Genomic DNA, 27844 nt, shown 5'->3' with positions numbered 1-27844 from the left:
ATGGCTGATGATGATCTAATAACTGTTAAACTCTACCGAAATAGTGACGATTTTAAATAATTTTCAGTCGTGACAGCAAACGATTCTATTTTCCTGTTACCTCTGAGAAAACTCCTTCACCCTCACAATGGAAACTGCTGATACTGGGAACAGAATTATTTTCTGTGTCACTAAATGACTTCACATCTACATCATCTAATCAAAAGTATCCAGACATCTATTAGTGGACATTAATATGGTATGTGTCCAACTTTCGCTTTATGATGGCTTGAAATCCACTGGGGCACTTTCAGTGAGGTGTCTGAATGTCTGTGGAGGAATTACAGCCAATTCTTCCTCAAGAGCTGAAACCAGAGAAAGTAACGACGATGGACACTGGTGTCTGGAGTGAAGTTGACGTTTTAAGCCATCATATAAGTGTTCCATTGGATTCAGATCAGGACTCTGGACAGACCAGTCAGTTTCAGGAATGTTATCATCCACAAGTCAAAGCCTCACAGATTCTGCTTAATGACTGTCAATTTCGCATTACATAGGGTGTCTGGATACTTTTGATCAGGCAGTGTTTGAGAAAGGCCATGTTAGAATCCTCACATAAACCATGATCATAAGTACCTGTTCAATGAAACTGGAGGGAGTAATTGAATCATAGCACTGTTTCCTACTCAAATGTTAAAAGTCTATCCTAAGGGCATTTTTTGTTGAGGCACTAGATATACAAAAACTTAGTTTCAGAATGCTGCTGGTACTAATTTCACATCTTCCATGTGTTTGCACTTATTATTTTCATAAATCTTATTGTTGGACACTGAGATCGTATGGGAACAGGAAAGTAACAATTCACTAAGTATCCACAGTCCAGCATTGGTTCAGCACAGGGATGTGCCAACACAATTCAGCTACAAGGCATAAATATTTTGACATGGTTAGCTTGTCACAAACAGCGCAAAATCGACACTTCTATGTGAGAGTGCAAATGAGCTCAGAGGAGAAGTGTAAGACAAATGCACACTGAACTGACTTCATTCCCCTCGTAACATTAAGTAAGATGCACTAGATAGTATGCAACACCCCATTAAGCAAATGTAGCAGGCCAGAGACCACTGAACACTAGTAATAAAGGGGACCGATTCAGTCATTATGAATGACATCTCACTGCAAAGCCTCTCCTCAGTTCAATATAAATACCCTGACTATCTAGCTTAGAGGCAGTCAATCAGTAGGATTGATATCCTCCATGTCCTTCGCACTCGATTCTCATATTACTGTATTGTAACGTCTTGCATAAGATTGTCTCAGTATTGTCACACTGTGTCAGTCATACTCTCATTGTCTGGCATAATGACAGCAGTTCTGTAACCATGTGTAACCGGCTCCACACTCCAGGACCGCAGCTGCCACCGATGGATCGTCCATAGGTCTACCACCACCGATCCAGTTCAGGGCACAAGCTGCTCTGATATTTCAACTTTGTGTGGATCAGAGGGCCTACCTAACTGGCAGGCTAAGTTCAGCATACATTACAATATCAGATTTCATGTCATCCGACACCATAGTCCATTTGATGGGAAAATGTGGGCAGTGACCAGTAAGGGACCGGACACTCTCAAGGCAGTGTATAAGGCAGTTACACATGTGCTGTGGTCACGCCTTCTTTGCAGCGATCTGCCACACAGGAAGTGCCTACCAACAAGGGTGCGGGCAATCCGCCACGTCACAAGTTGCCAGCCGATGCTTCGGCTGATACAGCGACCTCCGGCAGCCCTGAGTCTGCCACTGATGACAGCAGGTTCATTTACAGTCTACATAGCAACTGGCCACCACAGTGACAGAGTAATAATTAACCTTGATTTATTGGTGTCCAACAATGCCCCTCAGCTCCTCTTGCCACATATTCTGACAAAACAGGAGAAGTTCCAGCCAAGGAGTGGCTGATCCCTACATTATGATTGTCTGTTTCTCTTTGAAAAACTGTTTTATTGTTCCATTAGTGGAAAATATGAAAAAAGTACATGATTTACACAGCAGATTACTAGGAACTCCTTGTAATGGTGTGATGTTGCAAGACCCTTTCTTGTTTTTGAACTGTCACTATGCCGTGACATTTTCCATAAAAATTGATCAACTCACTTTGAAAGAAAACAACTGAAGAGTTCATTATACAACTGACACTTGTCATATTTTTCTTTTGTTTTTGTAGCATCAACGCATCCTTGTAGCCATGCTCAGGACTCACCTTTTGCTCTAATCAAATGTAGCAGAAGCTGCCCCTGTTCTGAGTTATTGCAATTCAAAGGAAATGTGGTTTTACAAAAACAACTCTTGACATACACGATTCTGACAGAAACAGCCTCTGACAATTGGCAAGGGTTGTTTTTGTATAATGATTGGCGACATGTAACCTGAAAATTTTGTGTTGCCATCTTAGTAATGAGTTCTGAAGATAGTGTCCTAAAAAAAGCAGTGAAACAGAAGAAGCTGTTGGGCAAGGCTTATGTAAGCCAAGCTGGTAGCAGTGTTCCTGCTAAATGTGTGGGAGATGACTACCTTTACACACTCCTTCCATTCTTTCCTTTCATTCTCACATAAATTTTTCTCTAAGGAATCTGTGTCCGAGAACTGATGTCTTTCCCCATCAGCAGCAGGTCAAAAAGATTGTAATGCTTTCACTAGGCAACAGTTGAATGTAGGAACAAAATTTCTCAGGCTTCTGCACAATGGAGTAAAAAATATTCAAGACCTCCATTTGACTGGTCCTATAACAGTTGATAATGTGAAACAATGTATGTGGGACGAAGTAGTGCTTAGGGATGAAGCAAGTGGTGAGTATGGTACAAGTTCATTGTCTGCTACCCCTTTTGTACAAGACATATCCTTTCATTATAAAGTCTGAGTGATTACTGATGCCACTGTGTAGAGAGGCATTTATGGTTGTCCATGCTACATCTTGAGGTCGTGTATGCACTGTACAGCAGTGACTGGTTTCGAACAACAGTTCTCCAGAGGATAGGAGAAGAAAGCACAATAACAGACCTCATGCAGTAACTCAGCCACTCAAACACAACACTTAACAACAAATAGTCTTATTTAAACTATGAGCATATCGTTACTCAGTAAATAAAAATTCGGCTGAAATGTATCTCCCTGACACTAAGAAAATACATGCATTTTTCTGAACGAGCATAAAATCAATGTGACCTAAAAACTCTGCTGGAAAATGTTCAGTTCTTTTAATACATCATTTGGATATCCTAGATCAGACACTTGTTCTACCTATGACTTATTAGAAAAGTGGATAACTGCTGTTGGTGCTAGTGAGAAAGTTGGATTGAAAGCATAAAAAGAAATACAGTTAAGAAAAGTGGAAGCCTTTTATGAATCAGAAAGACATTTCGAGCAGATTGCTCGACAGGGATTAGTGACAGTTATACCTTTGGATTACAGGTGAAATTTACCTCCATCCCAGTTAACAACTAATGCCATATTTTATGTGAGGTAACTATAGCATCATGTTTTTCGTGTTCATGACCTTTCCACTGACAAAGCCATAACGTTTACTTAACAGGGAGGAGTTGCCACATGAGGACAGAAAGAAGTGACCTGTTTACAGTTTCATTCCTTGGAAAAAAGCAGCATTTGGAAAGACATTTAAATTTTATTTTGAGTGGAAACATTGGTCAGAATAAAAATTTTATCACGATGTACTTTTTGTACATGTTGGTGCACTGCCTGCAAATGCTCAACAGAATAATCTAGCTGCTCCCCCCGAGTTGTCATTCTCTTTTGACCAACTATCAGCATCTCTACTTTGTTTCATGTACAAACAGAATCACGTTATTGAAGTTTCCGATGATTGGAACACAGTCATTGGTTCTTCTTAACAACATCCTACTCCTTTAAGAATCTGCAGTGTAGACCAGTTATTGACATTCAGTATGAAAGAAGCTAGTGATCGCTACTGTAAGTCATCTGCAAACAAAACAGTTAAATTGAAAGGATTAAGACTGTATAAAATAGAGGCATCCAAAAGTTACATTTTTATGCTGGGCTGGGCCTTGTCATACAGTTCCAATCTGAAACAAACTGACGTTTCACATGAGTTGCCTTTTCAGTCAGCCTTATGATGTAATCAAGATTAAGAAATAAAAAACGGAATACTTCAAGGCTTATTTTCCTTTAAGACGCATGAAACTTGGATACAACAGAATCTGGCAACAGTAGTACAGAGGTCCAGTGAAAGTTCGATTTGTTCAATTCTATGTACCTTCAATATAACTTAATCTTCCGTTTTGTGATACATGAGCACATCACGACATTCCTAATGTATAGTTACTGCAGCTACCGTAGTATTCCTTCTTACTGCCACTTAAACTTTCAAACAAGAACAGCGTTTGTCACTGAGGACTATAATGTGACAAAATTTTCCTTTTCGCTAGGCTACACATTAACTAAGGACAATAGCATAGGAATGTTTTAGATATACCTAGAAAGCAATAAAAACATGTAATTGATAACAAGATTGTGTACAATGATTTAGAAAGTTTTATTGCTCTCCTGAAAAACGTAAATTTTTTTACAAAGACTACTTTAATTATGAACTCTTCAATTGGATGTAGCTGAGTTAAGAACCTATTCAATAGTTTTCCTGTAATTGATTGAAAATAGTAACATACAGTTTTCACAGCATGTTAACTACTGTGTGGCTATGGATTTCACTACCACTATCTGAGATGATACAGTTCATGAGACGGTTTGTGTATACAAGGAACATTCAGAAAGTAAATGTACTGTGACCATAACAGGCTGTGGATTTTGTTTTTTGAGTGTTGGCAACACTCACTGGTAGAGAGGGATCCCCTGGCTATAACAAGCATCACAGCGCTGTGGTAGTATGTAAACTCACATTGTAGTGTCCTGTTGCATGAAAGATGTTGGTTAGAAATCCTGCCAAGTGCGAGCCATGTGCAGTGATCTGCTTCCTACTCATGGAAGGGAGGACACCTACCAAAATTTTTTTCTTACTCAAAACTGTTTATGGAAGAGGTTTGTTTAAGTGGTGTAGCGAGTTTAGTGGAGACAGAACAAATTCTCTTGATGAACACAGGAGTTGAAAATATTCTATCTTGACTGATGAGCTGGAACAAAATTCAGGGCAACTGATCATCAAGACTGCCGACTGACAGTGGATAAAATTTCTGCAATGATTCCACATCTCTCCAGAACTGTCTTATGCAAGGCACTCACATAATGTCTGGGATAGCAGAAATTGTGTGCTAGATGAGTTCCAAAACAACTGCCAAAGCAGCACACAAAAAATCAGGTCAACAGAGCCCTCGAGTTTCTTGAGCAACTTGAATTAGAAGATGAGGATTTTCTTAACTCTACTGTGTCTGGAGATAAAATGTGGGTAGCTCATTACATGCCTGCGACAAGAAGACGATCATCACAGTCGCATCACATCAATTCCCTATCTGCAAAAAAAAAGTCATGGCCTCAGTGTTTTGGGAGCAAAAAGGCATCATTTTGGTTGAATTTCTGCCTCAAGGGGAGACCATAATTGCACAACAATATTCTGAGACCCTAAAAAATCTCAAAAAGAGCATTCAAAACAAAAGGAGGGGAATGCTGATGAGAGGAGAGTGCTTGCTGCATGACAACAATCATCCTAACACAACTTTCGCCACCAAGGCACTCTTGGACTTATTTGGTATTGCTCTGAATTGGCACTTTCACATCCTTACCTTGTCACTTCCCTGAGGGCACACAAGTGGAATTAAATTTTCAACTGACGAGCAGATGCAGTAAGAGATTCTTAAGTGGGGTAAGGAGTTGTCAGGAGAGTTCTTAAAGAAGGTCATAAAGAAGCTTGTGCCATGGCTCACCACATGCATTGAACAAGATGGCAAAAAATAGTCAACAAGTGTAGCAACAATGCCCTGTAATCTTTTTTGAAATTCAACTTTTCTTTAAAAAAAAAAATGAAAATACAGTACACTTACTTTCTGAACATGCCTTGTAGATAAGGGGTAATCAAAAAGTTTCCATTCAAGGGCTAAACTAACACCTCACCTACATGTCAGTACTTATACCAGTACACCCACATCAACGTTATGCTAGGATGTCTATCTGCTGCTGCAGCGCCCTCAAATGGAAACTTCTTGATCAGCCCTTGTAATTTATTACTGCTGCACCATACTGGTCATCTGGCCATAGATACCTAGTGCTGCCCTTGCAAAACCAGGCTGGGTCACTAGTAAAAGTGTAAAAGACTATAGAAGGTTCTAATAATGAACACTTATGTACACAGATAAATAAAGCTATTGGAAATTTGGTTAAAAATTAATTGAAACTGTCAGATTGTATATCATTTATAAAGAACCCACAGGAATGTGAAAGATCAGAAATATGCAGTTAGTTTAAAGAGTATCTAAAAAAACTGTACATGCAGAAATTTTCCAAATAAACAGAGCAGACCAAGACCCATGACCTATTTTTTTTTTTTAAATGCTGTGATTTTACAGCTGAAAATTTGGCATTTGGACTGTTGATAGATACTCTCCATTTCTAGCATAAATAAAAATATTACAGTTTGCTAGGTTTCCTAGTGAGGAAACAATTCACTATTTCCTTCAATAATCAAAGAAATTTATATATTGTCGCAGAGAGACATAGAGCCCAGTGATTAGCCAGTCTAACCCACAAATACTGACTGCTAAATAGGAATTAGAAGTTCTGTTCTTGGAATGAATAAACAGTCAATTATGAGTCTGGAGACAAGTTATTATTTCTGAATGATGGGGGGTTAGTCTATGTGTGGTGAAAAAGGTGCTTAGTCTTAGATGAGTTACATTTCGCTTGGTAGTGATTTGATTTTGGGAAAGTGTGAGCAACTTGGTTGAGTGCAGAAAAGTACAGCTATACTGTTAAAACATCTTGGGAACATAAGTCACAAGTGAGCAGTGTATTACATTTTACTTGCACCATTGTCTTTAAAATTCCTTCAGTATTATTTTGCTTGCCAAAAGAAAATTATACATGGCAGGAATGTTGCAGAACAGCAGGCTAGCTCTGTTGACAGTGCTTCTAATAACACTCCAAGAAAAACAAAACAATATCAATGCATTTCCACATTCAAATCAAGTACACAGAATGAAAAACTGTGTTTGCAGTGAGTTATATGCAGCATGCACAATGCTGATGTATGGCTCGATGAGGTGGAGCTGAGAAGAAATTAGGGTAAGGCTAGTTGGTTTTGCATATTTTTCAGCTGGCAGAGACAACAGTAACTAATTAAGTGCAATGTACTGAAAGTTACCATGTTTCGCCTAGTTTTAGTGTGGGACATTCGATTATCTGAGTGTTCTGAGTGTGGAAGCACAAGCAAACAATGTCCAGGAAAAAACTCCCTCTCTCTCTCTCTCTCTCTCTCTCTCTCTCTCTCTCTGTGTGTGTGTGTGTGTTGCAAGTGGTAATGGCAGTACTGTGTCATTTCCATTAGAAACGGCACATTATTTTCAGACAATTTGATGAGCTATTGATGCTGGGATACCTCAGCATGCATGTGGAGATGTATGTCAAAAGAAGCAAGCATGGGGTTGTAAGTGAGGGGACACAATGAAGCTGGAAGTCTTCATCTGAGCACTGTTGAGCCAGTCGGTATAGGAGTACTAGCAAAAGTAGTATGTTGCACGTATGCCGGCTGCTCTACAATTTTTCACAAACCATTTTACAAAAATTATTTTATAAATTTATTGATAAATTGATAAATTATTTGATAAAAACTCTTAGTCAGCTTCATGGTGAATTGCCTATTTTTTCCATTAATGATCGTAATTGTTGGATAAGTCCCTCCATGAAATTTGAGTAGTATGCACTGAGAAATAGGAGTCACTATGGGTTTATATTGGGTGTGTGTTATTCATACATTGCAGTTACAATATATGTTATAGGAAGGAGCTTATGGGCACTCATCACCAAGATTATCAGTGCATATGTTACAAAAATGTAGGTATGTATGTATGTACATTATGTGATCAAAAGTATCAGGACAACCCCAAAAACATACATTTTTCATATTAGGTACAATGTGCTGCCACCTACTGCCAGTTACTCCATACCAGTGACCTCAGTAGTCATTAGCATCGTGAGAGAGCAGAATGGAGCATTCCGCAGAACTCATGGACTTCGAACATGGTCAGATGACTGGATATCACTTGTGTCATACGTCTGTATGGGAGATATCCACACTCCTAAATGTCCCTAGGTCCACTGTTTCCAATGTGATAGTGAAATGGAAACATGAAGGGACACGTACAGCACAAAAGCGTATAGGCTGACCTTGTCTGTTGACTGACAGAGACTGCTGACAGTTGAAGAGGGTTGTAATGTGTAATAGGAAGACATCTATCCAGATCATCACACAGTAATTCCAAACTGCATCAGGATCCAGAACAAGTACTATGAAAGTTAGGTGAGAGGTGAGAAAACTTGGATTTCATGGATGAGCAGCTGCTCATAAGCCACACATCACACCGATAAACGGCAAACGATGCCTCGCTTGGTGTAATGAGCATAAACATTGGATGATTGAACAGTGGGAAAATGTTGTGTGGAGTGACGAACCATGGTACACAATGTGGCGATCCGATGGCAGGGTGTGGGTATGGCGAATGCCTGGTGAACGTCATCTGATGGTGTGGCCATGTTTTTGTGGAGGGGGCTTGCACCCCATGTTGTTTTGCATGGCACTATCACAGCAAAGGCCTGTATTGATGTTTTAAGCACATTCTTGCTTCCCACTGTTGAAGAGCAATTTGGGAATGGCGATTGCATCTTCCAACACAATCGAGCACTGGTTCATAATGCACAGCCTCTGGCAGAGTGGTTACACGACAATAACATCCCTGTAATGGACTGGCGTGCACAGAGACCTGACCTGAATCCTACAGAACACCTTTGGGATGTTTTGGAATGCCGACTTCATGCCAGGCCTCACTGACTGACATCAATACCTCTCCCCAGAGCAGCACTCCCTGAAGAATGGGCTGCCATTCCCCAAGAGACCTTCCAGCACCTGTACGAACATATGCCTGTGACAGAAGAAGCTGTCATCAAGGCTAAAGGTGAGCCAACACCATATTGAATTCCAGCATTGCTGGTGGAAGGTGCCACAAACTTGTAAGCCATTTTCAGCCAGGTCTCTGGATACTTTTCATCACATAGTGTATGTCCCACCTCTCCTCCTAAACCAATGGACCGATTTCAATCAAACATGGTTCACATGTCACTTACTGTCTGTGAAGAATCACTACGGTGTAATAACCATTTACCTACCAAAGGAGAGGGAGTGAAAAAGAATGGTAGACCATGATGTGCAAATACCCAGACTTTATTCATCCTATATTTCAGAATGAGAACACTTCATGATTTGCAACAAAGTTTACAAACAATTTCAAACCTTTACCAAACTTTTTATCACTGAAAACCTTCACAAAATGATGGATAGGTATTATCACTGTTCATGCAGTAAAATATCCACAGCCGATAAGACATTTTCATTTATTACTTCTTTAGAACTAAGCATATTCATGACACATTTTGCAGATCGTACTTACATATACCTTTGAATACATCTGCAAAATTATATCATTGTTTAACACACATTTCAGGGGCTATGACCTCATAAACACCGGTATGCCTGATAGACTGCCATACCGTGCATAATGCTTTGATTCACTTCTTTGCTGCTAATTCTATGTGCAACACATCTTGCATACAGTATCTATATATCCCACTGAATGTACCTACAGAGTTGTATCATTCTACGGCACATAGTTCAGGACACATGATGTCACAAACATTGAGCTGCATCAAAATGTAATTACAGGGCAAATGTGCTAGAGATAAAGGTGAGATATGTGTGAAATATATTCAGTATATGTGAAACATATGTAAAATGTGTATGTGGCCAAGGCTGCAGATAAAGAAATTATTCCTAAACCTCAGGGTCGATTTCAACCAAACTTGGTACATATATTACTTGCCACCTGGATAGAAATACCATGGGCCTAAGAACCAGCAACTTCCTACTGTGGTGGGGGTTATACAGTGGAGACAGAATGGGGAGAGGAAATGATGGACAGACAGAGAGGAGGAAGGAGGACACAGGCATGGATATAGGGAAGAAGGGGGGATACAAGGGCAGAGGAAAACAGTCACAGAAAGGGAAGAGGAGGGGGGTGAGCCGAAGTTTTAAATTTCACGTTCAAGATATCATTCACACAGGAGTATCATACAAACATACTGTCATCTGACCATCGGATAGACTCCCGTATGGACAATATAGTAACAAGCAAATAAAACACGAAGTCTAGATGGAATCCCAGTTTGATTTTACAAAGAGTACTCTATGGCATTGGCCCCTTACCTAGCTTGCATTTAATGTGAATCTCTTGCACAAAGCCCCAAGTGACTGGAATAAAAGTGCAGGTGACTCCAGTATATAAGAAAGGTAAAAGAGCGGACCCGCAAAATTACAAACCAATATCCCTTACTTCTGTTTCCTGCAGAAACCTTGAACATATTCTCTGTTTGGATATAATATACTTTCTTGTGACTGGGAAGCTTATGTCCATGAATCAGCATGGTTTTATAAATCATCGCTTGTGCAAAACTCAGCTTGCCCTTTTCTCACATGATATACTGAGAACTATGGATGATGGGCAATAGGCGACAGATTCCATATTTCTGGAAATCATTTGACATGGTGCCCCATTGCAGGCTGTTAATGAAGGTATGAGCATATGGTATAAATTCACAGATATGTCAGAGGCTTGTGGCAAGTGTTCATCAGAGACAAGGATATCATCAGGAGTGTCCCATGGAAGTGTGATAAGACCACTGTTGTTCTCTATAAACATAAATCTGCAACAATCTGTGGTTGTTTGCCAATGATGCCATGGTGTATGGTAAGATGTCAAAGTTGAGTGACCGCAGGAAGACACAAGATGACTTAGACAAAATTTCCAGTTGGTGAGATGAATGGCAGCTAGCCCTATATGTGGAAAAGGGTAAGTTAATGCAGATAAGTAGGAAGAACAAACCTATAATGTTCAGATACAGTATTACTAGTGTCCCGCTTGACACAGTCATGTTGTTTAAATATCTAGGCATAATGTTGTGAAGCGATATGAAGTGGAATGAACATATGAGAACTGTGGTAGTGAAGGTGAATGGTTGATTTCGGTTTATTAGGAGAATTTTAGGAAAGAGTGGTTTACCTGTAAACAAGACCGCATATAGGACGCTGGTGCGACCTATTCTTGAGTACTGCTCGAGTGTTTGGGTTCTATATCAAGTCGGATTGAAGGAAGATATTGAAGCAATTCAGAGGTGAGCTGCGAGATTTGTTACTGGTAGGATCGAACAACAATAAGTGTTACAGAGATGCTTTGGGAACTCAAATAGGAATCCCTGGAGGAAAGGCGATGTTCTCTCCCAGAAACACTATTGATAAAACTTAAAGAGAACCAGCACTTGGAGCTGGCTGTCGAACTATTCTACTGCCACCAACATACACAGTGCGTAAGGGACACAAAGATAAGATATGAAGAAATTAGGGCTCACATAGAAGCATACAGACAATCGTTTTTCCATCACTCTATTTGCGAGTGGAACAGGAAAGGAAATGACAAGTAGTGGTACAGGGTACCTTCCGTCATGCACAGTTCAGTGGCTTGCAGAGTATCTATGTAGATGTAGAGGAACAGATGGAAAGAAGAAGGAAAGAGGAGGAGGTGGGTAGAGGGAAGGGGTGGGAGGAGATAGAGGCAGAAAGAAGAGATGGCCTCAGAAGGGAGAGGAGGAGATGGACAGACAGAGGTGAAAGGAGAAGATGGAGGAGGAAGAGATGGACAGAGAGAGAGCGGGGCTGGAGATGGACATAGAGGGGAGGAGATGGACACATAGAGATGGGAGGAGGAGATGGATGGAGAGACAGGGAGTGGGAGATGGAAAGAGACAAGGGGAGGAGATGAACAGAGAGGAGGGGGAAGGAGATGGACTAACAGAACTGGAACAAATACATACCTGGGAAACATGGGGTACTCAGCTAGTACATATATAAATGAGCTCCACTAACCTGGTCATCAGAAGAATCCTCCTCCTCCCCCTCCTCCTCTTCTTCTCCTTCTTCTTCTTCCTTCTCATCAGAATCACTCTCTGATATTATGTTAAATTGAGCCTCTTTACCTTGTGAAAATGATATCTGCAGCAAGAAAACTCATGTTAACTTTAAAGCAAATGGATACCAAAACTTCAAATGATTAACATCAAAGTTTTTGTATATATCTTCGCCATTAAAAAATTGTCAATCAGAACAGTATTACTTGTTGAAAGTCACCTCGATTACAAATTGGACAACTTAAAACTTTAGTAAGTATGGTAATGTTCTTAACATTCAGTCTGGTCTACCAAAAAATACACAAATGAGCTCCACAGACCTGGCCACGAGTAGCACGATTTTCTGCCCCTTCATCATCAGAATCATTCCCCGCTGGCATGTACATGTCGATATCAGTGTCCTCATCAACTGAGCTCAACTGTGGAAGAATTTTCAAATAAATTTCAAGGCAAGCAGATGTGAAAATTTCAAGTGGAAAAAATCAAATCAGGTATACATACCTCAAAAATTCTGGACAAGTCCATAAGTTCCTGATATTCATAAACTTGTGTCACGTAGAAGTCAATACCTTTGTATATGTCACGCCTCCTCAAAAACTGCAGAAAAATATCTTAGATTAATTTGTGCACAATTTACTAGACATCATTTTTAAGACACACTGAAGGTGATTGCTTACCGCTATTTGACCTTTGCGAGTGTCAGTAGAAGGAACCCTTGAGCTCAGGTCCGTCTCATCGTATGAGTCATCCTGAAAATATTTCATGAAATGTAGTAGTTAAGTCTATCACAATATTTTGGCCAAATTTCATACTATGCTAATTTCATATGGGAATAGCACTCTACTTTCATTAGCTTTGTAATCCTGGAGATGGGGAATGTGGCCTTCTGCACAACCCCGTGGTTACAGTTCACCACATTGCACAATGTTGTCTGCTCTGGACAGTATCTTGTAGAGATCTGTAACATTGGATTGTTGTCTCTACCAGATCAGAATATTACTTCTAGATGGAGAATGAGAGGACACTGCAGAATGCTTGTCTACCAAATGAGACACAACGAGCTTGTAAGGTGAATGTCACCAAGATACAAGCTAAAAGGCAAGTCCCTTACAGTCACTGAAAATTCCTGGCAGTAGTGATGTTCAGAACTGAAGGACATAGGAGACAGGCAGTAGTTATGAAGAGAGTGAGGTTGGATTGCAGTCTGCCTGCCATATTACTGAATCTACATACAAACCAAGCAGTAAGGGAAACTAAGGAAGTATTTGGAAAAGTAATAAATAAAAAGAAATAAAAAGTCTGAAGCTTGGTAAAACATTGTAATTCTATCAGAGATGGCAAAGGACTTAGAAATATGTCAGCAAGTGATGATCGAAGAAATTTCTGTGTCAAGAAGAAATCTACAGATGCCAGTGACTGAATGTTGACCCCTATTTTGGCTGTACCAGAGGTGGGGGTCTTCCTACATGTTGGTCAGGGGATTTGAAGGTGGTGTAACGTAGCTCAAGTAAAGTGACAACTGGAAATTTAGATGGCTGAAGGTGTTTTGATTCAACATTTTATACTGAATGGCCAGAGTCCCACAATCACCTGTATAAAGATGGACTTACAGAGACTTTTCAAATTTTATTCCATGCTTGAACACATCCCCCCCCTCCCCCTACATTTTTATCTGCGTTTTATTAGACAGAATTTTTTTCTCTTCTTCAATAGGATTTGAAGATTTTGTTTAATCAGTCAACACTGGTCAATTAATGAAAAAATATAATTTATGGAAAGCACCAGTAATTATTCATACTCCAGCAACAATGGCCAACACCAGCAACAACAGTCAACCTCAGTAACAATGGTCAACCTTCAGCTATGAAATCAAATAAAATTTGAACCTCTGAAGAAGATTCTGGTAAAGGCTCCCAGTCATCAAATTTTGTATCAAGAAATGACAAGGCTCCACCTTCCACTGTCTCCTGTCATCACCATGTGGGGTACTTGGATATGATGCACAGTTTTCTTGTGTGAAAATTTTGAGAAAATCAAACACTTCATATGTGCCCTAGACTCTATGGATGCAGCAGTCATCAAGCAACACCCAGAGTTGGAACTTTTTGCAGTAAAGGAAATTAAGGAAGTATTTGGAAAAATAATTAAAGTTCAGGAAGAAGAAATAAAATGTCTGAAGCTTGGTAACAACATTGTAATTCTATCAGAGATGGCAAAGGGCTTAGAAATAAGTCATCAAGTATTTGCCTGATGTGATTCAGAGTTTGGGAGAAGACATAATGGACAAGGAGGTACAGTGGAGTAGCTGATGTGTAATAGGGACATTCTTCACAGATTTGCTGAAGACAAATTTGAATTAAATTTTAAGAACAATCTAGATGTGGAAACCTTTACACCTTTGACTGAACTTCCTTTATGTACACTGACAAAATATGTTCCATTGGTTTCTGTAGATGTCAAGCAGAGTTTCTCCATAGATAAGAAGCTATGGAGCTCAAAGTGCCAGAATCTCAATATCAAAAACATTGAAACTATATGTGTAATCCAGTATAACAGAAACATGTAAATAGGGCAAAGTAAGTTCATGTAGCTGGTTTAAACCCAAATAAAGTTATTTCAGCAGCACTTTCTTTGCACCTTTTCATATGTATTTTCAGAACTTTTCCCCCATTTTCTGACCATAATTTGCACCTTACAATCCTTTCACTAGTAATTAAACTGTCATTGGCGTAAAATATTTGCCTACTTTAACTTCATCTTGCGGGTCAAAGCTGAGCCTGATGAAAATTACTGAGACTGATTTAGAAGCCTAGCAGTACTTAGAAGTGAGCCAGATCTGCCAGTAAGCATTTTCTTCCATATCAGCCATGTAATGAGCACCCTGGGCAAAATCTCTGTCACTCCCAAGAGACATCGCACTAATCCCAGGCATCAGAGCCTGTAGTTTTGATAGTGGTCTCAATTTGGCAAAGAGGGGAGTCTAAAAGTTTCTCCAAGGCACACCATACGCTATTGAAGTCACTCATTGATGATTAGATCCCTTAGACTTAGAGCTATCCAATTGCAGGGATGTGGATTGGTCCATTTCGCCCACTTTCCCAAATCATGCCACATATTTCCTATGGCAGTAAGGTTGGGTAGCCAGTCGAGGTGCTGTAGGGTGTCTGATTTATCATCAAGTGATGATTGTATGCATCCAATCCTGCCAGCACAGCTGTTGTCATCTTGGAAGATGGGAATGTTCACAGTATTTTCATCACAAAGAGGCAGAAAAAAGGGCAACACTTGCTCACCAAGAACACTGAAATAAACATCATAACCTCGCAGAACCTAAGTTATGTGTGAAATGTCTCTCTAGTTCACAGGTGCACTCGATGCCTTACATAATTTGAAATAAGGAAAAATCAAAAATCACAACTCATCGTATAACAATACACATCTCAAGTCAACTGCCATTCAGTTTCTGTGTTGTGTGGCCCATTGAAGGCGTGCAGCTTCACACACTGATGTGATCAACGACCTTGTGCAAGGTACCAGACTACAAAAGTCCATTGCATGTAGTTCCCCTCGCAATGTTCGCTTGGAAAGTGCCTGAGATGGACCTGCATTCACTGACAGCATCAACTCCTGTTGGGTTTGAAACAAATTGTCAATGACAAAGTGTGACCTCTTCACCTGTTCCTGTCTGTTAGGATCATCATCTACATTCAATATTCTTACACCAAGTTACATGGTTACAAGAGGTCATTCTACACCATTTACAGCACTCCAAAGCGACCAGTTTGCTCTTTTACAGAACATGACTAACACTTTCTACAGTGAGCTTACTTGTAAAACTTTGTTGGTATGCTGCACATCACTAGGAGTGCACCTTTCAGCCTGTGGCCTAGCATGGGACTTTGCGTGGCACCACAGAGGGGAAAGAATCGAAAGTCACAGCCACATCTTTACTTTCACATCCTCTTTGTAGTGGATGCAATATAAGGAATCCGACAAACAGTCTTTAAAATAGGGAATCGCCTCTACAGGGGGACAACTCACATTCCACAATCACCTCTTCCACAAAAGCAGTGAAAAATTTGTCTTAGCATCATCAGGCAACCCAAATTTCTGGTCCACAATAAACATAGTTTAATGCTAAAACACAGAAAAAAAAGGCTGCAACTCCAATGAACATTAAGAAACAGACAGTATTCAGACCTATCCAGTGGCGCACCACTGATGAATGAATTGGGCTGAGGGAAGCTACTTAACCATATACTAACCACTGTGCAGGACTGAAATCACACCATTATTTTACTAAACTACTCCACTACATAATGTTATCAGCACATGTTGAGTTAATAAATCATTTGTCCTGGACCTAATTATTGGTCTAGTCTGAACCAGGCAATACAAAAATTTTGTAGCTCCTGAGCAAATTTTGTGCCCCAGAACTCTACCAAAACTTGCACAATGATATGAGGTTACCTAGATCTGGTAGGCCCATAAAATCAGGCTTGATCCATGGACACAGGCAACAGAAACAAATTACACAAAAAAAAACTGAATGTTCTGATCTCTATCATAGCCTCTGTTAGTTGTCAAGTTTTAGATCATATTTGGGGCTTGACTACAAAGTTCAAGGGAAAACATAAAGCACAAATTAAGAAATGCTGCTTACTTGGGAAATATGTTTGTCTTTTCACATTTAAAAGATAGCTAGTTGTGAACTTAATTGCACAGGTAGATCTCACATTTAAATGTTCCTGTGAGCATTTGAGGCAGTCACTCAATATTAACTCATAAACAAAAGACAATCATGCTCTATCTAAAGTTATTACCATGTGAAATATCTGCACAAACATGAAACGAACAATAATACTCAACAGAATCACAGATGAACTTACTGAAGTAGTGTCCTCGGAGAATGAGTCTGCATCTCGAGGGTTGCCCGCCTGTGCTGTTCTAGAGGGCCGGGCTGAGCCCTTTGCGGACGCTGATCGGCTGGATGATGAAGAAACATGTGACCAGGTCAAGCCACTGGCTCGACGTGAACCATCGGACTCAGGTGAGCCACTGGCTCGGCTTGAAGTAACTAACCCGGCTGAGCCACTGGCTCGCCTTGAACTACCTGACCTGGCTGAGCCACTGGTTCGACTTGAACCATCTGACTCAGCAGAGCCACTGGATTGACTTGAACCCTCTAACTCAGCTAAGCCACTGGTTTGGCTTGATGTATCTGATTCGGTTGAGCTGCTGGTTTGGTTTAAACCATCTGACTCCGACGAGCCACTGGCTTGGCTCGATTCACCTGATTCGGCTGAGCCACCTATCTCAGCTGAGACACTTGGCCATCTTGAGCCACCTGCCTGAGCTGATGGTCGGCGAGAGCCACATGAAAATGACGAGTGGCATGGTTGGGGATGGGCACGTGATGAGACTGGGCAACCTGGCTGGGCTGAGCCCTCTCCCCAGTGTGAGCAACCTGGACGAGGCGAGAAACTTGCCTGGGCTGAACTGCCTTGCTGGGCTGAGCCACTTGGCTGGGCCTCACTTTGCTGTTGCTGTTGATTGGGGCAGATAGCCTGGAAAAAAGCAAGAAATGTTTACACTCAAGTACTGCAGAGAACATGCACTGACATTTTTGAAAATTTTAAAAATGCAGTAAAAATACACTGAATGAATCCATACTGTGAGGACATATGGAATACTGTATAACAAGACGACATCAGAAAGATGTCAGGTTCATAGGTCCTGTAAAGCTCTGTGTACTGTCTCTGGAAAGCCCAGTGGTACACTCAACTCATTCACAGATATGAAACTGAAATGTGGAAGCAAGTGCCAATGTGCTTCTCTGGCAGCAAGGGCTGCAATATAAAGAAATGAGTAAGTCTGAATGTGGCAGCACTAATTACCACAAAATGTTGTTCTCACACTATGGCATTTTGGACTGTAAAGGATACGCTGGTAAGAAAATGATTTGTGTGTGTGCGAAATTAATCGGCAGAACAGGGTCATATAAAATGATAAATGTGTACTGGACTATGCAATGTTATTACAACATGACATGATTGCTTCTTGTCTGTGTAGCTGTAACAGCCTTTTCAGCTCTGTCCATAATGCTGGCTCAATATTGGAGTACTGCAACATGTATGGATTGGTTTCTATCGACAATTTGACACTCACTTGCTGCAGCCTGGACCTTTCATATGAATGCTATTTCCCTGGCTATTATTATTCATAAAATACAACACAATGATGCTGTCACTTGTGTGATGATCAGAAAAAAATATAGGGGAAAGACAGATACCATATACAGGAAAATTAAAGATGTCTTTGGAGAAAAGTGAATCACCTATATGAATATCAAGAGCTCAGATGGAAAACCAGTCATAAGCAAAGAAGGGAAACCTGTAAGGAGGATACAGAGGGTCTATACAAGGGCAATGAACTTGAAGTCAGTAGTACAGAAATGGAAGAGGACATAGATGAAAATGGGATGGGAGATATGACACAGTGAGAAGACTCTGACAGAGTACTGAAAGACCTAACTCAAAACAGGACACTGGGAGTAGATGACATTCCGTCAGAACTCTGATACCCTCAAGGGAGCCACCGGTGACTAACTCTTCCATCTGGTGTGCAAGACGTATGAGACAGGCGAAATACAAGACACGTGAAATACCCTCACACTTCAAGAAGAATGTAGTAGTTCCAATTCCAAAGAAAGCTGTTGCTGACAGGTATGAAAATTACTGAACTATCAGTGTACTGACTCATGATAGCAAAATACTAACATGAATTCTTTACAGAATAATGGGAAAACTTGTAGAAGCTGACCTCAGCAGAGATCAGTTTGGATATCGGAGAAATGTTGGAATGCGTGAAGCAGTACTGACCCTACAACTCATATTTAGAACATAGATTAAGGAAAGAAAAAACTCTTTATAGCATTCATAGACTTAGAGAAAGCTTTTGACAATGTTGACTGGAACACTCTCTTTGAAATTCTGTAGATAGCAGGGGTAAAACACAGGGAGTGAAAGGCTACTTACAACTTCTACAGAAAACAGACAGGAGTTATAATGGTCAAGGTCCATGAAAGGAAAGGAGTGGTTGAGAAGGGCATGAGGCAGGGTTGTAGGCTATCCTAGATGTATTCAAGCTGTACAGTGAGCAAGCAGTAACAGAAATAAATGAAAAATTTGGAATAGCAAACAAAGTTCAGGGAAGTGAAATACGAAGTTTAAGGTTTGTAGATGACATAGTAATTCTGTCAGAGACAGCAAAGGACCTGAAAGAGCAGCTGAACAGAAAGACAGGATCTTGAAAGGAGGATATAAGATGAACATCAATGGAAGCTAAACAGAAATAATGGAATGTACTCCAATGAAGAAACAATGAAATGTAGTGAAATGCAGTAGGTGATGCTGAAGGAATTAGATTAGGGAACAAAACACTTCCAAAATAGTAGCTGTTTCTTGCATTTTGGGCAGAAAAATAACTGATGATGGCCATAGTAGAGAAGACATAAAATGTAGACTGGCCATGGCAAGAAAATCATTTCTGAAGGAGAGACATTTGTTAACATCGAACATACAAATAAGTGTTACGGAGTCTTTTCTGAAGGTATTTGTCCAGAGTGTAGACATCTATGGAGGTGAAACATGGATGATAAACCGTTTAGAGAGGAGAAGAATAGAAGCTTTTGAAATGTGACAATGCAGAAGAGTACTGAAGATTAGGTGTATCGATCACATTACTAATGAGAATGTACTGAATACTGGGGAGACAAGAAATTTGTGGTGCATCTTGCCTAAAAGAAGGGATCAGTTGCTAGAACACATTCTGAGACATCAAGGGATTGCCAATTTAGAACTGGATGGCAGTGTGGAGGGTAGAAATCGTAGAAGGAGACCAAGAGATGAATATAGTAAGCAGATTCAGATGGATTTATGTTGCAGCTATTATTTGGAGATGAAGAGGCCTGCACACAGCAGGGTAGCATGAGAGCTGCATCAAACTGCTCTTCGGACTGAAGACCACTGCAACAACAGAATTTTTTCAGGAGTCCTCCTTCACCCTGCCATACAGAAATGGCAATGAGAGTATGTGTATGAGACATCACTGTAGTGGCTGCAATGTGATAGCCTTCATTGTTGTGTGGCAGTGCTGGCAAATGCTAAGTGTGTTGGTTTGGAGGCTCCACTGGCTACAACATGTGATCGTCATTCCTACATATTGAGGACCATCTGATCATCAACCATAATTTCAGGTTTTTAGGGCCCTATGACACAGTGAGAAGACTGACAGAGTACTGAAAGACCTAAGTCAAAACCGGACACTGGGAGTAGATGACATTGTCAGAACTCTGATACCTTCAAGGGAGCCATCGGTGACTAACTCTTCCATCTGGTATGAAAGACATATGAGACAGGCGAAATACGAGACAGGTGAAATACCCTCACATTTCAAGAAGAATGTAGTAGTTCCAATTCCAAAGAAAGCTGTTGCTGACAGGTATGAAAATTACTAAACTATCAGTGTACTGACTCATGATAGCAAAATACTAACATGAAATCTTTACAGAATAATGGGAAAATTTGTAGAAGCTGACCTCAGCAGAGATCAGTTTGGATATCAGACAAATCACATGACATATTTAAGTTTACTGCTCAATATGGTGAGGAACAATGGGTATCACAGTTTTCCTGGCACATACATATCTGGAATTATTGTTGTGTCAGTATCTCATTCATAGCATAATAATATTGTTGTAAACTACACTATAGGAAATACTACAACCAGCCAGAAGTTTTTTTTGAAATGGTTTTATAGTACTATTGTTAATTTCAGACCTGAGTCCATCATCAGACGGTAGCATTGACTTCTTTGCAAGTTTCATGTTTATGTCCTAAAATATAACAAAGTTTTTATGATTACATAGTTTACAAATGGTTTTACATTTGTCTCCTACAGTATGACAAAGTTTTTGTAATTACATAGTTTTACAGTTATATATGATCTGTACATTGTACTTATTTAAGAAAAAGCTTGCCTTTACATATTGTAAGATGGAGGTTCAATTTCCTATTACAATCCATGCTGATCAGTGAGCTGAACTATATACAAGATGGTATATACATTTGTTTACACTGACTGCTGATTTGATCTGCCCAAGAATGTGATAGGTGTACAGATATGGCACACTTCTGGAGTTACTACAAAAACATTTCTTTGTAGTACACATAATTTTATTACACATTTGTACATGTAATTATTTAAATTTGAAAGATGCTGGTAATGGCCGATGAAGAATTTTCTCTCTGTCAATTAATTATTATTTCTACCACTTCAAATTATAGGAGTTGTATGAAATTTTGGAGGTACATTGTTTTTTCTTTTTTTCTTTTTCAAACTCTTGTTGGTCATTCACAATGCAGTCAGGTTTACTTTGAATGTAGTTGTATATTTCTAATTCCTTTAACAAATTCATCTGTATGTATATGACATCTTGTATGTAGGTCAGTTCATTGATTAGCATATATCATAAAAGAAAATAGAACCTCTGTCTTATAATATATAAAGGACAGCTTTTCATGAAGTTAAGTACAGTTTACAGAGCATATATACGTGTAAAATTACGTAATCACAAAAACTTTATTATATTTTAGGATGCAGATGTAAAACCTTTTGTAAACTATGCAATCCAAAAACTTTGTTGTATTTTAGGACACAAATGTAAAACTTGCAAAGATGTCACCACTGCTGTCTGATGATGGGCTCAGGCCTGAAACTAGTAATGGTACAATAAAATCATTTTAAAAATGTGTGGCTGCTCACAGTATTTCCTACAACATAATTTAAGAAAACAGCTACGGTGTTCTGTAATGGGGCTCCTTCCCCAATACTGATATCAAATCAATTACACAAATTAATTAAATTGATAATGTCATGGTTTTTTGCCAGCTGGAACATGGGTCCCTTTCCCCTCCCTCCTCTCCCCTCCCTTGGAAGTTGCAGCAAATCGAAATTTTGGCAGGAAATTGAAAAAATAGCGGGAAATTCAAATTTATTGGTGGGAATAAGAAATTTTCTGTGTTCACCTTGAGGTTCGGAGACCAACTGACCTAGTTTATGACGCCACCGCCACCATCACCACCACCACGTTGGTGGTACGTGAATTCCAGGTAGGATGGTTAGCATTCCAGTTGCTGCCAATAAACGCCTTGCTGTTTGGCGCTAAGATATGAAGCAACTCTTGTGCTATGAGCTGCGATGCGGGATGAAGATATACCAACACAAAAGCGACCTCTCCCAAATCTGACCAGACTGAAACTGGAGACGCCTCCAACTCCTGTAGGTTGGGCAGGTCAACATGCCAGTGAGTACTAGTACAGTGAAGGTAAACTGCTGTGCCACCACCTTCGGAATGACTGTCAGAACCCACCATATTTCGAAGTTTGAAAGTTTCATTTGGCTGTAGGTGAGTCTCTGATAAGAAGATTACGTCGATCTTGTGGTGGCCAATGAAATCTTGTAGTTCATGTTTCTTATCGCGGACTCCAGTAGCATTCCATAGACATGTGCAAGGATCCTTCGTACGTGTGACCATTATGTTAATCTGACCCCTAAAGCTGAGCCAGTGTTTCCACCAGTATTACTATCTCAGAAAACTTGTCTTTAGTTGCCAACATCTTTTTCCCAGCAGTGATGAGTTTGTGTAAAAAGTTCTGGTTGATAAGAAATTTGAGAATGGTTGTCACCTCCGCAAGTGCAGCATCCAGACCTCGTTGTTGAATAACCAGTGTCACGCTGTACACCCTGCAATGCTGAAGCAAACGGTCGTCCCTCCCGTGTTGTAGTTGCAAATCACACCTGGTCCTGAGATGGTGGAGGGGGGATCTTCTTGAGAGTTTTCTGAAATTCGCTACAGCCCTTCCAAGAAGCTGTATGCAGGCCCTGGCAGCCCACACATTTAGGAGGTGAGCCTGGAGGTAGTGGGACCCTGTGCCTGTAACAGGACTCCTGCAGCAATATCATCTGAGAACACTGATACATGTTTACAAATCGCAAGTCGCATCCTGGTCAACAGAAACTTGGGAAATATATCGTGCGATATTTTTTTACGAATGTAGTACTTATTATATTACCTGAACACAGTGGCTCAAGACGAAAAAGAAAACTAATCAGTCACCTCCAGCGCCATATACTGAGTGTATTGTGTACCTGGAGAGCCGGCCTTGTGTAGGTGGGCGATTGATATTCCGTTAAAAGATCTTGCCGCAACGAAAAAATACCTAATTACCGCTACAACTCTCGAATCATATCAACGGTATCTCGCTCTCGCTTCCACCTGACCAACGGCACATCATTAATATTAAATTGATGATGATGATAATGAAGTCCCATACTCGACAGAGCGTAGGGGAACGATGCGGGAGACCCGCACCGCCGTACTAGGCAAGGTCTTAGTGGAGGTGGTTTGCCATTGCCTTCCTCCGAACGCAATGGGGTCGAATGATGGTGAAGAAGACACAACAACACCCAGTCATCTCGGGGCAGGTGAAAATCCCTGACCCCGCCGGGAATCGAACCCGGAACCCCGTGCTCGGGAAGCCAGAACGCTACCGCGAGACCACGAGCTGCGGACTTCCTAATTAATTAATTTTTCATGAGTGTCCCTTTGCACGGTGAGTAATCTTTTTCCTGCAATCGGATTACACTCGCCAGGTAACTATTACAGACGCTGCCATGACTTCTTTGGAGGCTTTCCATAGGCTAGGTAGTCCATTCCTAAGATACCAAAATGGGTGGTAACCATCGTCAAATAGCTGAAAACATTCAGCGCTCATTGCATTCTCTCTCTCTATCTGTTGTCTTGTCATGCTGGTGGAGGTAAATCAAGCAGAATTCACGTATACTGCTCCCGAACTGATTCTGCTGAGACCTGTCGGCCTATGGGGACAGTAAGATGTTTCACTCTCTTCTCCACCCCTACGACGCCTTCGCCACCTATTCGCCGGGGCGCAGAACTCTGCCCGCGCGTCAAGGCTGTATCGCAGCTGGCCGATAACCCACCACTTGCCGTGCTGGACAGTTGTTAATGATTCCAGACTAGCAAAAGTTGTCCTATCCTTCTCAGAAAGATTGGGCCCTTAAATTTCACTGGGGTAAACACCATGACGTTGAACAAAATGCTTCCCCTCATCCCTTCTGCAAACCAAAGGCGGCGTGAGATGTGTTTTCGAAATATCCCGGAAAGGCTGACACAGTGAGCAATAACAAAATATCTGTCTACTATTGATAGGCACATCCCAAACTTGTGCAAGTTTGCAGCCCTAGGTTCCCCTCATTAATACAGCCCTATAGAAGCATTCCTATTAGCACCTGCCATATTAGTGAGCGGATGATTCGAGAACTCGAACAGGAACCGCTGGAACGAAAACAATGTTCTATTTTAGGAACACTGTTGAATCCTGACATTTTAAGCCCATGCTGCCAACATACTCTTCGTATAAGGACCACGAAGATAAGATACAAGAAATTAGCGCTCACAGGGACACATATAGGCAGTCTCCTTCCCTCACTATATTTGCGTCTGGAATAGGAAAGGGAATGACTAGTAGTCGTACAGCATTCCGTCCGACACACACCACACGATGGCTTGCAAAGTAAGCATATATATATGTAAATTTAGTCTGCGTACTAAAATTTCAGTCCATCCATTTAGAGGCACACAGAACTCACGGAAGAATGTTGTCTCTTATTTATCACGAAAACAAAAGGTGGAACTTCTGTTGCCGATTGTCTAACTGTAGAAACCTTCATAATAGCCCCTAATTTTCTCATTGCAGACACTTCGCGAGACATACATGAGTGTTCACTCACAATGCTTAGAAGAAGCAATACAGTGCTCACTTTTCAAATTAACTTTGAATCCACCTGATTTTGACAAGTGAGAGACGTCCCGCGTAAAGTTACAGACCCCTGGTAATTCTCTCGATACCTCGTCACATTCTGACAGCACAGTTTCATTAGTCAAGGATGCTGACAGGTAGAGAGGTATCACAATAATTAAAAGTTCACAACCATACAGAGTATACGCAGACTGCACACAGAAAGTCAGAAGCATAATACCTACAATTTATCGATACCGAATGACTGACTATAAATATCCCCCCTGTACATGACCTAATCTCCTTTACCGTATTCCCACAATTACCATGCTACAAAAACGACAGTGTGAAGGTGTCAGAGTCTTCGTTGCAGCACAGTGTCTCTCTCTCTCTCTCTCTCTCTCTCTCTCTCTCTCTCCCTCTCCCTCCACCCCCCCCCCCCCCTCTCTCTCTCTCTCTCTCCCATCGTTATTTTTTTAACACAAAACTGCATAAAACTACAAACTATGAAAGCTTCGCTAATGTTACCTGGTAGAGAACTGAAATAAGATTTTACCGCGTCTCTCTCTTCCGATATATCGGGAAACAAACACTGTCTGCTTGTTGACATCGACCATATGTGGTGATCCCATTAAATTACATGTATTGGTCCACTGGAGCAGGTGACCAGTGATCGAAGTTGCTTCCATGGACCTGTGAAAAGTTTTGTCACCTGTACGGGAGGAAGATCATATCGACGATCAATCACAAGGAGAGGGTTCATAAGTTGTTGTTTCGTAAGCAGTTTGATATATTGTTTTTTGTAACACACTGAAGCAGTGTATGACTACAGCTGTGTACACGGCCAATCATTTTGTTTTCTACCATGACTTCGAGATATGTATCAGGTGCTAAATCAACATTAACACTTTCACAGAAAGTTGGACATCTCATAGTGTAGACTATGTGGCTCCCACAACACAGCATGCTTGAAATAAAAGACAAAGGAGGAGTTTCCTACTGACAAAAATGTGGAAGACATCGCAACATATAGAAACTGGAAGAGTTTGCGTCATTGTGGAGCGTTTCCAAAAAGCTGCCCATGGGTGATAACTTCTACATTTAATTTCATCTTCCACAGTGATGGGGATAGAAGATGTCTCGGTGTCCCATTTCGAAGAGACCAAGAGATTTGATTCTCCATATTGCAGCCATGTATATGATCACTGTTTCGGTGCAGGCCATTCCTGGAAGGTGTTGCTCCCATCAAGACTCTCTCCATCTCAAACAAGTGGTGTCAATCAATCATTATGTGGTAATTAACAGTGTACCAGTGGACGGACTGGATGGGAATGACACTGTTGATATGGGGCGATGTACTGTAATAAGCACAAGTTGATAGTGCAATCAATTTTAGCAACTGTACCAGTTTTTCCATAATTTCAGCGCCACCCAATGACACAGTTGCATGCTTCCCAATTTCTGTATCATTGCTAAATCTAACCCTCCACAACTCAGTCCCACAACTGGTAGATCCACTACAGACACAGAAAACACAATCCTGACATAAGGCGTGAGAACCCACCTTTAAATGCTATCCCACATGTAACACACTGTGGGTCCACCTCTAGAAACAATTTGGGATGTTACGTATGGCGGATCTACCTTCAAACCCTATCCCAGACACAGCATATTATGGTTCTGCCTCCGAAAATTGCACCAGATGTAACACACAGCAGATTCAAATGGCTCTGAGCACTATGGGACTCAACATCCTAGGTCATAAGTCCCCTAGAACTTAGAACTACTTAAACCTAACTAACCTAAGGACATCACACACACCCATGCCCGAGGCAGGATTCGAACCTGCGACCGTAGCAGCCTCGCGGTTCCGGACTGCAGCGCCAGAACCGCACGGCCACCGCGGCCGGCACACAGCAGATTCACTTCCCGGACATAGCGTACTGTAGATCCATCAATCATCGCTCCAGATATAATGCATGGTGCATCCACACTCAAACGCGAACTCGGGTCTGCTCTGGGTCATGGGAGCCATCTCCGACACAGATATACAGAAAATAGAATAAATACAATGCAACTTCAGAATATCTTGTTGGAAGTGAGTGTTCTGTCATTCATAAGATAAAGTTGGAGATTGCAGGATGTCCCCACATTGTCTTTGACCAACGCTCCCAGCAACACTTTGGTCGATTTAATTTGCAACTGACCAGAATTAGGAGGGTACTATTTCCGCTACATTCCACATCTCGTGAAGGAACAGAGCAAACTGTGTCCTTAACTGCAGTTCAGAAAAGACTTTCTGCATCAATCTCACTCACAACACCCATCAAAGTGCACAACATCTCTACAGATGCATATTTGTCGAGGAAGTTAGCACCCCTTATTGGTGAATAGTAGATATGACAGTGTTGTGATGATGTAACAGACGATTAAGAAGAAACGTGTGGTTTATGCATAACGGAGCTCCAAATGACGGAGTTTGTGGCACTTTACGTAAATAAACAGTGCTATTAATTCTGAAGTATTGTTCTAGTGTCTGGGTTCAGTACCAATAACGTATTGGCAAGAGAGAAATGGTTGAAGACTATCAACACATACACTCCTAAGGTTACACGGTTCTGCACTTACACACACGAAAATGTTAAAGCCATGTGGTATCTGAAATATTAGTCAAGTGGAGGGCAACGCTCTTAATACTCTAATACAGGATATATATGTCCAACATCTGACATACATGGGTAGTGCAAGTTTTCTATCCCACTCTCTGCATTGACAAGCTGTAA

At 40.8% G+C, this 27844-nt stretch overlaps 1 protein-coding gene across 1 annotated transcript in view; it reads right to left on the bottom strand.

Annotated features, from left to right (window-relative positions):
* The window catches only part of LOC126184073 (uncharacterized), a 229456-nt gene that overhangs the window by 31989 nt on the left and 169623 nt on the right, over window positions 1-27844 (bottom strand). The window contains exons 7-11 of the mRNA XM_049926433.1: window positions 17070-17747; window positions 12858-12929; window positions 12682-12777; window positions 12501-12599; window positions 12140-12265 (exon numbers count right to left, since the gene is read on the bottom strand). Of these exons, the coding sequence (XP_049782390.1) occupies window positions 12140-12265; window positions 12501-12599; window positions 12682-12777; window positions 12858-12929; window positions 17070-17747 (1071 nt within the window). The remainder of the gene's footprint in view (window positions 1-12139; window positions 12266-12500; window positions 12600-12681; window positions 12778-12857; window positions 12930-17069; window positions 17748-27844) is intronic.

Source organism: Schistocerca cancellata, chromosome 4, assembly GCF_023864275.1.
Source record: "Schistocerca cancellata isolate TAMUIC-IGC-003103 chromosome 4, iqSchCanc2.1, whole genome shotgun sequence".
Classification (NCBI taxonomy): Eukaryota; Metazoa; Arthropoda; class Insecta; order Orthoptera; family Acrididae; genus Schistocerca; species Schistocerca cancellata.
This window is presented reverse-complemented; position numbering and strand designations above follow the sequence as displayed.